This window comes from Triplophysa dalaica, chromosome 10, assembly GCF_015846415.1.
Source record: "Triplophysa dalaica isolate WHDGS20190420 chromosome 10, ASM1584641v1, whole genome shotgun sequence".
Classification (NCBI taxonomy): domain Eukaryota; kingdom Metazoa; phylum Chordata; class Actinopteri; order Cypriniformes; family Nemacheilidae; genus Triplophysa; species Triplophysa dalaica.
The window spans coordinates 16,943,974-16,958,435 of record NC_079551.1 but is presented as its reverse complement, the minus strand read 5'-3'; the positions used below and the strand labels follow the sequence as shown (position 1 = coordinate 16,958,435).

Here is a 14,462-nt window from a genome sequence, read left to right as displayed (position 1 = left end):
GTGAACTTTATTGACTGTTCTAATGAATCTACCACACTTCTGCGGAAGAGGATGAGCTGTAAAATACATTATGCACGACAGAGATAATAAAACTAGTATATTTATGTGGCATTTTCACAGTTATTTCTGTAGAAGACCATTCTAATGACAGGTAAAAAAAAATATCCAATGTGACCTTCAAGATGTTTGCATCAATGATAGAACTTCCCATACTGCTCCAGCAATAATCCTGGGAACATAATATACAACAAAATAAATAAAATGCTACAAAAATGTATATAATATATAATCGCAAAACACTATATAATACAATATAATACATTTTTGGGTGAACTGTCATTTTAAGTCGTGTTTGGTATTGCTATTTTGTCCATCCAGACCGCTAGGTGGCAGTAAAGCGCTTGACACACCACTGTAAACACTCCAGAAGAAACTCTGCTCATTACTGTTTCCAAAGTGCCCTAGCCGAGTAATATACTGCCGTTGTCTTATTATGTAATGCTGTTTAATAATGTCTACGATCTCTAAGGTTGTTCTAGGATTATCGATAGTTCTCACTTTCAGTACCGTCGCAGGCGTCCATATCAAGCAGAACTGGGATAGACAGGTAACGTCAAAAACAGTCTTGTAACGTTACTAGCCAACAGCATGCATTTCTATTGATCTCGTGCATTCAGAATGCCATATAACTGTGTATATAGATATAACTGTACACCATTAAAGAAGATTGATCTGGTATTATGTATCGATTGTAGTTGAGTGCACGCTGGACTCAATGACCAACAGTTGGAAACATACATGCTTGTTTTGATGCACGAATGCTCGTTAGATTCATACCCAAATAAAGAGAACACATTTTTTATATAATGTTCACCTTACAAAGGATCGTTTTACTATGGTAAAATAATAAACTATGGTAAATTGGCAGACATGTTGTAGAAACGATATTACAATTAGGCAACAAAGAGATAACGTTACTTTATATTCCCATAGTCATTGAAATTGCCATTACTTTAACTAAATTTGATGTTCCGGATCGTAAGTATCTCTAGAAATGCTTTTTTCGCGTTAATGTAAATTTGTTCGTAAATGTTCTATTTATTTTCATTTTTAAATAGTAAACTGGCTTTAAAATGAGAAATAAATGTGCAAAACATCAAATGCTATACGTAAAACTAATGTAAAATGTGCATTTTGTGTAATTTCCCATGTGTTGTTGGTTTAATATGACCGACTGTGGAATTGGCAGAGGTTGCACGAGGGAGTGCTGCGGGATCTGGATCGCGTGGAGCGGAAGCGCGAGAACCTGCGCGCACTCGAGCAGCAGATCCAGCTGACTAGAGAGCTCGCGGCCGAGCGAGAGAGACGGGAGACCGACAAGGAGACACACAGCTCATAAACTGACAGTTTAAACGGTAACTTAAATTATTCATTATTTTTTAGCCTTCTCTTATTTGTTTGGCACAGCAAGGACCCTCACAAAAACAGTTAAGAAAGGTTAATTAAAATATCAGGATTGTTTTATCATTTAGATAAAGAGATGGATAGTGGGGACCAAAGGGGCCATGCGGCACAGGATGAGGAGACCATGTGCACATCTGCCTCCGAGGGTCTGGAGGAGGGTGAGGTTGAAGGTGAAACTCTGCTCATCGTGGAGTCTGAGGACCAGGCGTCTGTCGATTTGTCCCATGACCAGAGCGGAGACTCTCTGAACAGTGATGTCGGGGAGGACGGAGAGGGGAGCTGGAATGAGGACATGTCCTTTTACTGCGACAAGTGCCACAAGTGGATCCCGTCCGGTGAGAAGACAATTCAGCTCCGACACAACAAGACAAAGCACTTTATATGGCCACATATAAGTGCATGCGTTTTATGAAATAATGTTGAATGCTCTTTTCAGAGTAACATGTTGTGCACTTAATGTCTCAATAAAGACTCTTCCTGAAAGGAAAAAGTGTCCTTGGTCTCAGAGCTGTCTTTTTCCTCTTTATTTATTTTCTTTGTGTGGTTCAGCTCAGCTTCGTGGGGAGCAGCCCAGCTACCTGAAAGGAGACAACTTCTTTAAGTTTATCTGCTCGGACTGCGCAGAAGATGGAAAGGAGAGTTTTGAGAGAATGAGGTTGACCTGGCAGCAGGTACGTGAAGACCTCAGGAACTTCAGATAAACGACCAAAATAGCGTCCATGTGGACTTAAGCTAATGTCAAAAATGCATTTTGGGTCTTGTTTAAAAAAATGTAACTGAATTGCAGCAAAGATACAATTAATGTCACAAAATATTAGCATCCTTAAAAATCTAATAGAAAGCAGAGTTGTGTTTTTTTGAGTATATGGGGATCGTTCAATTCACAAAATCTGAATTTGTTTTATAGGTGGTGATGTTGGCCATGTATAACCTTTCTCTAGAAGGCACAGGACGCCAAGGCTATTTCAGATGGAAGGAGGACATTTGCGCATTTATCAGTCGGCACTGGACCTTCCTTCTTGGCTCCAGGTGCAAGAGAATCATTATCTTTTATTTAGACTAGTTTTATCTAACTTCTTGTGTTCCAGGGCTAACTTGGTTATATTCTGTTTAAATCACATTTAGAAAGAAGACGTCCACGTGGTGGAGCACTGTGGCGGGGTGTTTGTCTGTCGGCAGCCCAACGTTTTTCCGTTCTGGAGCGCAGGAGTTTGGAGAGCCCGGCTGGTGGAAGCTAGTTCAGAACCGGCCACCTACGCTACGACCTGAGGGGGAAAAGAGCTCTGCCGCGTCACTAAAGGCCAAAGGTAGTAGATGTTAACAAAACATTAACAGAATAACCAGACATCGTTTTGTTGTCAGTAGTTTTGTCATCATTTTATCATCTTTTATTTAAAGATTTCCATCTAACAGTTTGCTATTGTTTTCCCAGCTGTGTCAAAGCCATCCTTGGACCCCATCATCACAGTAGAGGGTTTAAGGAAGCGTGGAGGTCGAAACCCAGTAGAGAGCGCCATCCAGCTGAAAGAGAAGCGTTCTCGTACACAGGAAGCTAAGGAGATCCGTCGTGCGCAGAAGGAGGCTGCCGGCTTTCTCGACCGCAGCGCTTCATCCACACCTGTGAAAATGGGTAACCGCGTGCGACGGTCTGAACCTTATCTTGAGAAAGGCGAAGTCATCGACTTTTCCTCCCTCAGCTCATCAGACAGAACCCCTCTCACTTCTCCCTCGCCCTCCCCTTCGCCCGACTTTTCTGCACCTGGGACGCCCGCCTCGCACTCTGCTACACCCAGCCTGTTGTCGGAGGCTGATCTTATTCCGGATGTCATGCCCCCTCAGGCGCTGTTCCATGGTGAGATGAAACACGTTATTTTTTTATTTACTTTTGTAAACTTTGTCATTTACGGATATTTATCGTATTGGTTCCCATCAGATGATGAAGAATTGGACGCAGAGGGCGTTATTGACCCCGGCATGGAGTATATCCCCCCTCCCAGCATGCCGTTGGCAACCGGCACCATCATGGTCAGAAAGAAGCTGCGTCCAGCTGAGCTGATCAAACAAGAACTGGAGAGCGAAGATGAAGAACGGGCTAGAGATGCCGAGGAAGACGAGGGTCAGGACGAAGGCTTGTTGGCAACAAGGGGACGTGGTGCAGAACGAAGGAAGATACTTCAGGATAAGGGCGAGGGATGTGTGTCTATGCCCACACCACACTACACATTCATCAGCTTATATGAGGAACGCATGCTGCTCCACAAGCTGGAGGCGTGTCCACAAGCCTTAGCCGTCACGCCGCAAGCCAAAAGGCTTCATCGCAAGCTGCTGGTGCGACAAGCCAAAAGGGAGCGAGGACTTCCCCTGCTTGATGTGGATCAGGCTGTTAGCGCTACGCTTAGCCTGGTGGGGGGCTTGTATGGGGCACAGGGGGGTCTGGCCAGCCACAGGACGAGCGGAGGAGAGAAATATAGGACGACAAGCCAGGACCTTCGTATTCTTGATCGCTTTCAGGTCAAAACAAAAGTTTTAGTTTTTTTAATGTTAGCCTGTTAAAAGGATCCGGTTTATGTTCAATAAAATGATTTTTTGCAGTAATCAAATACGTTTAAATGTATTAATATCAGTCAAACATATCCTAATGGTGCACTTTTAGAATTAAACATGCTTTTGTTGTTGTGCAGTCATCAGTGTCCGTAAGGAAAGGCTTCTACCAGACCACTGTGTCTTTCTGCCACAGGCTGATGGGTTCTGATGTCTACATGGATCAGAACATCAAGAGCCCCTACACGTCCAGAGTACTCAAGCCGTACATCAGGTACAGTATATCCATTCTAAATATAAACATTCTTTTGTTACTATTATTAGCAATTAGCAAAAAACGATTGAAGTTTATTTAAAGGAATGGTTCACCTACAAAAGAAAAATTCTGTCATTGTTTACACGCCCTCTTGTCGTATCAAACCTGTATGGCTTTCTTCTGGAAAACCCAACAGAAGATATTGTAAAGAATGTTGATAACAGAAAACCCTGATTCCCATTGACCCAATTGTTTTTGGTTTCCAACATTTTTACTAAATGTAAAAAAACAAAATAGCGAGTAAATAATGAGAGAATTTTCATTCTGAAGAATAACTTTTCATATAAAAAGGTCTTTAAAGTGCAGTAGTAAGACAGAAAACAATGAGAAACCATAATGTGTTTCTGTCTCTGCAGGAGAGATTATGAGAATCGACCACTGAAGCTCCGTTTGCTCTCAGAGATCCGTGCCTATCCTCACAGGAAGGATCCATCATGGGTCCCTGAATCTGACGCACCTATAGACTACTGCTATGTGCGGCCTAATCACATCCCCTCTGTCAACTCCATGTGCCACGACATCTTCTGGCCTGGTGAACAACTTCAATCCAGATTTTCTCACTGTATTATTTTTGGAAAAAAATATTAAATAGTTTGCTCTACCCAACAGGTATCGACTTATCAGAGTGCCTGCAGTACCCAGACTTTAGTGTCGTGGTGCTCTACAAGAAGATTGTGATTGGTTTTGGTTTCATGGTCCCAGATGTGAAGTACAACGAGGCCTACATCTCCTTCTTATCAGTGCATCCGGAGTGGAGGCGAGCCGGCATCGCCACGTTCATGATCTACCATCTCATTCAGGTCAGACAACTTCTAAATAAATAAATAACGCCAATTTTAATATCCTATGTTGATTCAGGAAACAGTTGAGGAATTTCTTTCTGTGTCCTATCTGTAGACCTGCATGGGAAAGGATGTTACTCTACACGTATCGGCGAGCAACCCTGCCATGCTGCTCTACCAAAAATTCGGTTTTAAGACTGAGGAATACATTCTGGACTTCTACGACAAATACTACCCAGTGGACAGTAAAGAGTGCAGACATGCATTCTTCCTACGCTTGCGACGCTGAGGATTCCAGGTTTGATGGTTAAGGTTGGTGCCAGTTGTTCTAAACAGGCACTTTGTCTAGCCACATTATGAATCACAGCACAAACTGGAGACATAGTCATACTTGCTCACATTTACTCACATTTGAGGTGTAATATGATGTGTGATGTCATTTTCTATTTGTCTTGATGTGTCAATGAAAGGGGAGAATTTCGTGTTTCTTTTCATAGACCGGCGTGATGTGTCACATATTTGTATCCGTTTGCAATAGTACAAATAAAAATGCTGGCAAATAACTGTTAATGGAATATCTCGGGGTTTAATATTGTCAGAATGTTTCAAAATAGATTGAACATTATTATTTGTGTCTTTCTATAGATAAAACATTTGACGTGTGGAGTATATTCATAACAGAAGGATAACATAGAAATTCTCTTATTATCAATATTAGTTGGTAGTTACAGTGTATGTATAGGGTTAACTTTGGTTGAGTTTGTGATCTATCTCATGAGAATGTATCCGGTTGTAAGGGGCTCCTGGTTTTCGTGTGCCGCTGCAGGAGACCCTGACCCATGTGAGCTGCCATCAGGGAGATTACGGAGATATTTCCTGTGGCCACTGCAATATTATATGCCGTCTGACCTCTGTCATTCTGCTTTCTGATACTTGCATTGCACCTGCACAAAAAATTCTTTCATTAATTAAAAAATATGCTTTCAAGTTTTAGGATAAACTGCATGGATTAGACGCCACATAAACTCTTACCCCAGCAATATCTCAACATTCTTCAGGCAATCTATTCCCAGAGCTGCAGCCTCATGAAGGGCGGCATTATTCAACCTGTGTGTGCATCACACAAAAACACAATATGCATTTATCCCAAGCCCCCTGATTTTTATCGTACTTATGAAAGGAAGCTCGCTGTTCGGTTTAAAACTCACGGTCCGGATGTTTGGTTAACATTGGCACCTCTCTGCACCAGCACAGGAATGACATCATGATGTCCATTTAGCACCGCGGCAACAAGAGCAGGACGCCCATCGTTGCCCAGGCATGCAGGGTCAGCACCCTGCAAACACACAACCTCACTTAATAACAATATACTTAAAAAAAAAAGTATGAAATTGCAGTTACTGCAGTGTAATTTGTGCGGCTTGTTTTTCCTTTAATGTGTGTGATTGGTTCTCATCCCTCACCTCATCCAACAGCTGCTGCACCACAGAGATTTGGCCCCGCCCCTCCGGCCCCAATTCTTTAAGCAGCAGACTATCCTTAGACTCCTTAAAAACAACAACAATTATGACACTACATTCCTTTTTCTTATAAACATGCCATTGTGTGTGCGAGACAGACCGGATGCTTTTCTGTTGCGTCTGAGCTCCAGATCTTTTTCTGCTTCTTTCTCTTGACTGAAGATGCTGCTGTGCTACTGTCATTCACTGTACACATGTAAGATGCATGGGTTGATCAAAAAATATGCAACGGTCAAACGAATTGGCATTAATGTCTGTTTGTACCTGGACTGGCTGAATTTCTCCCCTCTGTCACAGCACTGAGATTCTGATTCTCAGACGCCACGGATCTACTCTGCTGTCCAGCAGAAGACGACTGGAAAACCGCATCACATGTTGGTACGATCACAAACGCAAAAAACATAAAAAGCTCAAGAGACACAAAATAAGGAGTTTTTAATACCCTGGACGCCTCAGGTGAAGCAGAGATGAAATTGATGCGCAGACTGACTTCATAGCTGTCCTCCTGAATCACAGCAGAGATCATCTAAAAAGCAGATTAACAGTAATGTTAATGTGTATCATTTTAATGTAAAAATGTACTATTCTAAGATATTAATAATGATTTATAGTGTATATGGTCTGTTTGTCATGTTTTGTGCTTTGGAAAATTCTTACTCTGCCCAGACGAGGTTCTCCAATCAGAGCCCTGAACTCTGTATTATTTTGAGTGTAACTGCGCAGGTGAGCGCAAATGTGATCTAGTTGCTTCCTCCAGAACCCTGGAATCATACACATATCAAAGTACTGCACATTTATTTCTTTTAAAACCTGAATCGCATATAAACCAACCTCTGCCTGGGCTGATGGCAGTAAGCAGTGGCTTCCTGTCACTCATGTGTTCCTTTCTGCTTAGCTCCGCCTCCTTCTGTTGGCTTCGCTTTTTCATCTCGGTACTGGATGGAAAAAAAAGTCCCTGAGTTTGTGTCTGCGCATCCGCACAAGTGCGCAGACTTGCAGGCGGAGGCACAGTTGTCGATTCATGAGCAGGCACAGCTTGCCAGGTGGCTGAGGTCTATATGAGAAACGGAGGTCAATATGTGAATCAATGAATGTTACTGTGTACTGGTACATATACACTGTGTACTGTACCTGATCTGATTCCTGTGTGATCTGTACCGGGCTGGTTTTGGAGGGCGTCCTGGGTGGTCCGTCCAGAAAGGCACCGCAGCCCCCGCAGTAATTTGCATAAGGGTGACAGCTCGCCCCACACTGAGTGCATTTCAGATTGTTGGTCGCGTGGCCAGGCTAAAACGAACATAAACCAGACAGCATTTGAGCACGGATGTAGATCTAATTTAGGCAATTATAAGAAGTTTAAAGGGTCTGTCACCTTCGCCCCACACCAGTCACAGAATCGAGCATCTGAATGGTTGATTCTATTGCACTTGGAGCATGAGATCATTTTTCCTTCTGTGGAAGGTTGAGGTGCAGCTCTCTGTCCACTTAAAACAGGCTGTGGATTGATAGTCACAACAATAATGCAGACTGTTTGGATCCTAAGAAAATATGCAGGTATTGTGGGCGTGTCTCTTACTGTGCTTTCCTGAACAAGTTTGGATTCACAAGTGACGCAATTTGCCATGTGTTGAGGGTTTCCAGAGCCACATGAGTGACAAATGATCTTATTCTAAAGTAAAACACTGCTAAATTAACAATATGAATGACACGTCTTCTCCAATAAGTGATTCACAATACATAAAATATTTACCTGTAGTCTTAGACTAGCTTGAGGTTGAAGCTGTTGGGCCAATGGAGATTCACACACAAGACATGTGGGCGTGTTCAGAGGCACCATGGATTTACAATTCACACACAGACCCATCTGCGGAAAAATCCCAAACAAGTACACTGACAAAATTAAGTACTTCCTTAAAAATAAAATAAATATTTAGTTATGTTTTAGTACTGTTTAGTTGAAAATAGCAAAAAACGAGGGGTTCTGTCTATTATTATGCTCCCTAAAATACAAACTGGCTGTTAAAATTGTTTCCATGTTGTGACATACATTTGAGTGAAATGGCTTCTTGAATAAGAAAATAAATGAGACTGGTTTAGAGGAAAGATGTTTGGAGGAAGACGAAAATGTTTTTAAATACAAGTTTACGAATTCAAATGAAAATGACCTGCACGGTTTAATCATCTATAATTACTAATACCATTAATAGTAAAAATGATCTCACGGTGACTTTAATGTTAGATTCTACTGTATTTTTGAAAAAGACAGTACTTGTTTTGGTCTTGTGCAGTAACAGGATATGTAGTACCTGTCCTCCCTCAGTAGGGGGCAGTCTCTGTCCAGGGATTGGGTGCACTGCTGCTCCACAGTTCAAGCAGAATCGGGCGAAAGGGTCTGAAGGCCGATGACTCAGGCACTTAGGACATCTACATAAAAATGTTATATGGATGTACTAACAGTGTATTTCATAACAGAAACCGCATAAACATCTCTAGACCTCTTCCAGCTCACCTAAGAAAATCTGTTTCTCGCTGAATCCGAGACATCTGAGTGCTCGTGAGGTTTTTGAAAGGGCTTTGCACAACATCTGCTCTCTGGCTCTGTTAGTATTGAGCACAGTATGATCTATAAAACAGGATGTGATTTGTTTACAGTTTAACATAACATAGCCAATGTCTTACTCGTGGGCTTTGTGTTGACAGGCGTACAGAGGAACCAGAACCCAGGCGTTGTGTGAGGAATCGAGGGCCTTTAAGTGCTCTCTGGGGTTCAATGCTGGGAACATCTGAAAACATCACAGTACCATAAGACAATAAGAATTTAACTTATTTATGCGAAATGTGAAAATACCACCCAATATACCTAAATATTTAACAGATGAATTGGCTCCATTTTCACTTCCCTTTAAATTCATATTTGAGTCCTGTTGAAACAGTATTAATAAATACATTTTAGTAAATGTGTCCACAGCAAATTTATCAACTATAGAAGCCTGGGTAGGTTTAAAACTGACATCTTTGCCGTTGATCTGTCTGTCATCCGTCAGTGAATCATCTTCACGTTTCTCAGTCAGGTCTTGCTCATCTAAAGGAGAAGATTCCACGAGGAAAATCTTGGTGACAACAGAGCTCTGCCGTCCATCACTGTGTTAGGAGAGAAAAAATGCATGACCTTCGTACAATAAGTTTAAGAAACACCCGGCTCTGTTAAATGAACCTACCCGGTGACTGCCATGGCTCTCACAGACACTTTTCCCACAGGTAGGCGAATAGGTCCAGTGTATTTCAGAGTACTGTCAGCAAAACCTGTTCTCCTTACAATCTCAGGCTTACTGCCATCCAGTGTGTACAGGATACTCACATCAGAGGACTCTAGTATATAAGCCATCATTCACAGCACATATTGATCTCATGATTCAGATCCCTGAAACATATGATGATGTAATGTTACAGGGGCACCGACTCACCTGATTTGATTTCAACAGGGGTGCAGGAGTCGATTTCATGCTTAGCTTTCCCCGGAGGAGGAATGCGAATGGGAATTATTTGTGGGGCTGCTAGTGAACCTGCAGTCATGTTTGCACTCTTCTACCTGGTAAACAAGATGAGTGTATTGGCAAAGACATTCGTAACTACAGAAATATTTAATTTAGTGCATGCATAAAGTCGTTGACACAATCAGCATGTTTAATATAGCTAACCGAGAGGTGATCGGAAGGAAACGTGAGCTTGCAAGCTGCCAGTGTCCTACACGCGATTACTGTAGATGAACGAGTTTTGGTCTGAATTAAATATAAGGAATATACCAAATGTATGTTAACAGAGAGATACAAAACGACTAGTATCTTATAATGATAAATATATATATCTTTTTTATTCTACCTGCTGTAAAAAACAACGCTGTTTCCAACGACGCTGCAACACTCAACAGACAGCTGGACGTGATATCGGTGTGCGTCACGTAACCCATAGCAACCGTGTGAACCACTGGTGAGTTGAATTTTTATGAAATAAAAAAATAGTTAATACACTTTAAATACAATGGAATAGAATTGTTGTATTTACCTAGCAAACTAAACACATTTTTGGGTAGAATATATTTAATATAACGATACAAAATAATTGAAAAATATAGTAATAGTAATGGTTAGAATTGACTTGGGGTGTTTATATAATGATGACTTTAATATGGATTTGTAACTTTCTTGTATTTCATACATTGAGGTTATTAAAATTAACGAGAGCCTCCGATCGGCGGTGTGAACATTTCCACAAGCGACAGTTCCACAAGCAAAAATAATTATAACAATTCAAATACAAATATAAACACACGAACATAATAATAAATCTTTTTAATTTATTTAACGTGAAGCTAATAAATATATAATACTTGTACAACATCTGTCATAAAAGTTTAATACAGGCATAAACTTGGACTTCTAAATATGTGATGCGGAAGCTCCTTGCGGTTGCAGGACCCCTAGTGCACGCTGAAATGTTGACACTGCGTTGCTTGAATCTTTATTTCTAAATGGATATTTAAATGTACAGCATTGTCAGCATTCTCCTCACTTTAATCAAAAAGTCATTTATTTCACATGAACAATGACTGAAGTTAAAGTAAAAAAAGAGTCAACAGATCCGGTTGATATCGAGAACAGGTGAGTAACTTACAGCTGTCTCTGGTGCAGCGTTAGTTTTCAGAAATTCTTACCAAACCTTCATATCTAATTCTTACCTTATTTCGCTTTTTTGTGCATTTATACAAATAGCTTGCAATGTTGTATTTTAAATGTTAGTTACTATATGTTAACTTTATGTATATAGAAATGTTATTCAAAAGAATTGTCACACACACCGTTATGCTACTGTGTATGAGCATCAATATGTTTATTGACATGCAATACATTAGCGCTATTGCTCGTGTGAATATAGTTTATGCATCTTGTATTGTTCTGTTAAAGGATAAAAGAGCTTTGTCAGCAGTTTCCACATGGGATCACTGACCAGGTCATTCAGAATGACATGCCACACGTGGAGGCGAAGCAGCGAGCCTCTGCCATCAACAGACTGCTGTCTGTGGTGAGATAGTGACCTGTTAATGATGACAGCGATTAATACTAAATTCCTGCCCTATATACTCATGGCAGGTTCTGCTGTTGTGTTTTTAGGGGCAGTTAGACCTTCTCAGAAGCACCAATGGCCTGTTATACAGACTCAAAGATGGACAATCTGCCAGGTGAGAGCAAGCTCAATGATTAAAATTCTGCTTATCCTAAAGCAGCAGTGCACCTATTTTTAAGTAAAATATCTTGTAGGTGCATCGAATGTCCACATCTGTTACATCATTTTTGTATGTCTGTTTTACAGCAAAGTAAAAGGCTCTGATAATCAAGAAAAATTAGTTTACCAGATCATAGAGGATGCTGGGAATAAAGGTAAGGTGAATATACTTCTTGCTTCCTGTATTGGCTTCTATTAAGGGTTTGATATCGACTGCTTCTTCTGCTTTTAAAGGAATCTGGAGCCGAGACATAAGGTATAAGAGTAACCTCCCCCTGACAGAAATCAACAAAATCCTTAAGAATCTTGAGAGTAAGAAACTCATCAAAGCAGTAAAATCTGTTGCGGTAAGCTGATGCCCACAAATTCTAACAAAAATAAGTACAATTAAACAGAACAAACTTTACAATTTGTGTATTTTAATCTAGCCTCAGTACTTCACTCATTATTTCGTAGACAAGGCTATACAAATATGAAATTTATAAAATGAGTGTGGAGTGACATGTATGTCATATGCATGAGAGGAAAAGAACCAAACTCGGTGGCTTCAAAAGAAAGTTTTTGTTGTACACTTTTTGTTGCTTTTGTATGAGCGGTAACCTCTGCGGCATTGGGTGTAAAAAACATTTTTCTTTTCATCCAGGCCTCTAAAAAGAAGGTGTACATGCTGTATAACCTGCAGCCCGACCGCTCTGTAACAGGAGGGGCATGGTACAGCGATCAGGATTTTGAGTCGGAGTTTGTGGAGGTGCTGAACCAGCAGTGCTTCAAATTCCTGCAGAGTAAGGTGAGATGTCACGTAGAACCTTACATCGTTTCATTTTGCTCAGTGCCTGTCATACAGACATGTTCTTCATGAAAATCAAGCGGAACCAAGTTTTCTAATGAATTTCTAAAAGAAAAGATTTCACTGCAAAAGGTCCGTAAATGATTGAGATGACAGTCAATACCTCTTGAAGTCTGTCATGTTATCATTAAGTGTTCGTTTAGGTGTGTTTGATAATCTGAACTTCAAAGTCATTTAGATAATTAGTGTTTTTGAAATGTCTGTGTTTCTATAGGCAGAAGCAGCAAAAGACAGTAAGCAGAGCCCCATGGTGCAGAGAAACAGCTCATTTGCTACATCTCATGAAGTCTGGAAGTACATCTGTGAGCTTGGCATCAGCAAAGTGAGAATCTGAAAATGACACGATAGTGGTTTAACGTGTTATTATTCTGCTCACGTTATGTGAGGTAGCCTGTATGTTTAATCCTGCGCCTGTGTTTAGGTGGATCTGTCCATGGAGGACATTGAGACCATCTTAAACACACTGATCTTTGATGGGAAGGTGGAAATGACTATAATCGCTGCTAAGGAGGGGACAGTAGGATGCGTCGATGGACAGATGAAACTCTACAGAGGGGTGAACCCCATCATTCAACCCACTGGCCTGGTCAAAACGCCATGTGGACTGTGTCCGGTAAACTTAACTTTGCTATTCAATTAATTTATATTGAAATGAAATTCGTACATTTGTGACCCAATTTAGGTTCATGTGGTCTATAGATTTACCCTCTATATCCTATGATGTGTGTTTAGAGGTCTATAGAGCAAATAAAGGGTTTCTTATTGTAAAAAAAGGAGCAATATTATAACCTTGGTAACGTTTTCCCTTAGGTGTTCAATGACTGCCATGAAGGGGGCGAGATCTCTCCATCTAACTGCGTTTACATGGCTGAGTGGCTGGACTTCTGATCCGCCAATCGGATGTCTGTTTTTCTCTGTGGAGAAAGTGTAATTTTCATGCACGATTCGATGCAACCGTGTATATCTTTTTATTTATATTTAACAATTATAGCTTTAATAACCCAAGCAGAACTACATTGACTGAACATGAAGCGGCATCCATCTGGTCTTAACTGATGTTTTGCATCATAGAAAGACTGTGATTTTTCTTTTTTTCCCCACATAGATTATTTTGTCTGACCTTTACATCTATCCATGAATAAAAAGTTCATTTTTGTTGATTGGAGGGCTACATGTATTTGACTTTGTGTGAGTATGTGTTTGTTAACCCAAAGTCTAAGGTTAAGACTTGGGATAGAAGATGGTTTGGGATAACAAGAAGATTGTAAACGCTACAAGCAAAACATGCTGGAGTAGAATAAAACAAATTGGTTTAAATAAAAAATGTGCATATTTATACGTTTATAGGTTGATGCACTTATAAACGTTGTAGTCATATACACAAATTTGATTGAAATCTGTAACTTGTCCATATGTGTTCCAAACGAAACAAAAGCCGTCTAATAAATAAACAAAGGAAAATGTCATTTTTTTTTCTTTTTTTTAATCTACCCTTTAAACTAAACTCAACCCATTTCTTCATAAAAAACTCAAAACGTAAGTTTATTTGCTCATTTGCCCTTAAATTGTATATATTGGTCTACTTAAATTCAAAATAATTTAACATCACCTCATCTTAAATATTGCCTAGTGCTTAAGTTGAGTGTGCCTCAATTATTTGAATGAGTAAATATAAAAACATGATGCCATTAATAACATTTGTTCAACATTAT

General features: G+C 40.3%; 4 protein-coding genes and 1 long non-coding RNA gene across 6 annotated transcripts; 4 read left to right on the top strand and 1 right to left on the bottom strand.

The window, feature by feature from the left end:
* Positions 1 to 411: 411 nt before the first annotated feature.
* LOC130430182 (protein PET117 homolog, mitochondrial) lies at positions 412 to 1,399 on the top strand. Its single transcript, XM_056759181.1, has 2 exons — positions 412 to 607; positions 1,250 to 1,399. Exons 1-2 carry the CDS (start codon positions 512 to 514, stop codon positions 1,397 to 1,399), a joined length of 246 nt encoding a protein of 81 aa, XP_056615159.1. The 5' UTR covers positions 412 to 511.
* A 141-nt stretch (positions 1,400 to 1,540) lies between these two features.
* kat14 (lysine acetyltransferase 14) lies at positions 1,541 to 5,666 on the top strand. Its single transcript, XM_056759175.1, has 10 exons — positions 1,541 to 1,799; positions 2,014 to 2,135; positions 2,372 to 2,493; positions 2,590 to 2,771; positions 2,897 to 3,316; positions 3,398 to 3,975; positions 4,146 to 4,279; positions 4,678 to 4,853; positions 4,931 to 5,121; positions 5,219 to 5,666. The coding sequence occupies exons 1-10, from the start codon at positions 1,541 to 1,543 to the stop codon at positions 5,390 to 5,392; spliced, it is 2,358 nt and encodes a 785-aa protein (XP_056615153.1). The 3' UTR covers positions 5,393 to 5,666.
* A 3-nt stretch (positions 5,667 to 5,669) lies between these two features.
* On the bottom strand, positions 5,670 to 10,196 carry dzank1 (double zinc ribbon and ankyrin repeat domains 1). Of its 2 annotated transcripts, XM_056759176.1 has the most exons (20): positions 10,088 to 10,196; positions 9,842 to 9,992; positions 9,635 to 9,764; positions 9,484 to 9,544; positions 9,303 to 9,406; positions 9,133 to 9,221; positions 8,930 to 9,047; positions 8,374 to 8,487; positions 8,200 to 8,292; positions 7,996 to 8,118; positions 7,755 to 7,910; positions 7,455 to 7,677; positions 7,281 to 7,384; positions 7,066 to 7,149; positions 6,888 to 6,978; positions 6,724 to 6,809; positions 6,567 to 6,650; positions 6,312 to 6,439; positions 6,136 to 6,210; positions 5,670 to 6,047 (listed from the first exon to the last, which is right to left on the bottom strand). In XM_056759176.1, exons 1-20 carry the CDS (start codon positions 10,194 to 10,196, stop codon positions 5,876 to 5,878), a joined length of 2,295 nt encoding a protein of 764 aa, XP_056615154.1. In that variant the 3' UTR covers positions 5,670 to 5,875. The 2 variants fall into 2 exon arrangements, with proteins under 2 accessions (XP_056615154.1, XP_056615155.1); XM_056759177.1 differs by lacking the exon at positions 8,200 to 8,292.
* On the top strand, positions 9,664 to 10,611 carry LOC130430184 (uncharacterized). Its single transcript, XR_008907741.1, has 3 exons — positions 9,664 to 9,881; positions 10,106 to 10,215; positions 10,552 to 10,611. It is a non-coding gene; the product is annotated as an uncharacterized LOC130430184 (long non-coding RNA).
* Positions 10,612 to 11,073: 462 nt separating this feature from the next.
* polr3f (polymerase (RNA) III (DNA directed) polypeptide F) lies at positions 11,074 to 13,910 on the top strand. The gene is made up of 9 exons (XM_056759127.1): positions 11,074 to 11,281; positions 11,585 to 11,702; positions 11,792 to 11,859; positions 11,991 to 12,058; positions 12,138 to 12,250; positions 12,547 to 12,690; positions 12,965 to 13,072; positions 13,172 to 13,363; positions 13,561 to 13,910. Exons 1-9 carry the CDS (start codon positions 11,226 to 11,228, stop codon positions 13,636 to 13,638), a joined length of 945 nt encoding a protein of 314 aa, XP_056615105.1. The 5' UTR covers positions 11,074 to 11,225; the 3' UTR covers positions 13,639 to 13,910.
* The last annotated feature ends 552 nt before the right edge of the window (positions 13,911 to 14,462 follow it).

Coding starts and splice junctions, on each gene's coding strand:
- dzank1 (XM_056759176.1), bottom strand. CDS start 10,196: ATGACTGCAGGTTCACTAGCAGCCCCACAAATAATTCCCATTCGCATT. Junction 8,488..8,929: donor CCCCTACTGAGGGAGGACAG/GTACTACATATC, acceptor ATTTTTCCGCAG/ATGGGTCTGTGTGTGAATTG. Junction 6,440..6,566: donor TGCAGCAGCTGTTGGATGAG/GTGAGGGATGAG, acceptor GTGTGTTTGCAG/GGTGCTGACCCTGCATGCCT.
- polr3f (XM_056759127.1), top strand. CDS start 11,226: ATGACTGAAGTTAAAGTAAAAAAAGAGTCAACAGATCCGGTTGATATC. Junction 12,251..12,546: donor AAGCAGTAAAATCTGTTGCG/GTAAGCTGATGC, acceptor CTTTTCATCCAG/GCCTCTAAAAAGAAGGTGTA. Junction 13,364..13,560: donor CGCCATGTGGACTGTGTCCG/GTAAACTTAACT, acceptor GTTTTCCCTTAG/GTGTTCAATGACTGCCATGA.
- LOC130430182 (XM_056759181.1), top strand. CDS start 512: ATGTCTACGATCTCTAAGGTTGTTCTAGGATTATCGATAGTTCTCACT. Junction 608..1,249: donor AGCAGAACTGGGATAGACAG/GTAACGTCAAAA, acceptor TGGAATTGGCAG/AGGTTGCACGAGGGAGTGCT.
- kat14 (XM_056759175.1), top strand. CDS start 1,541: ATGGATAGTGGGGACCAAAGGGGCCATGCGGCACAGGATGAGGAGACC. Junction 2,494..2,589: donor ACCTTCCTTCTTGGCTCCAG/GTGCAAGAGAAT, acceptor AATCACATTTAG/AAAGAAGACGTCCACGTGGT. Junction 3,976..4,145: donor GTATTCTTGATCGCTTTCAG/GTCAAAACAAAA, acceptor GTTGTTGTGCAG/TCATCAGTGTCCGTAAGGAA.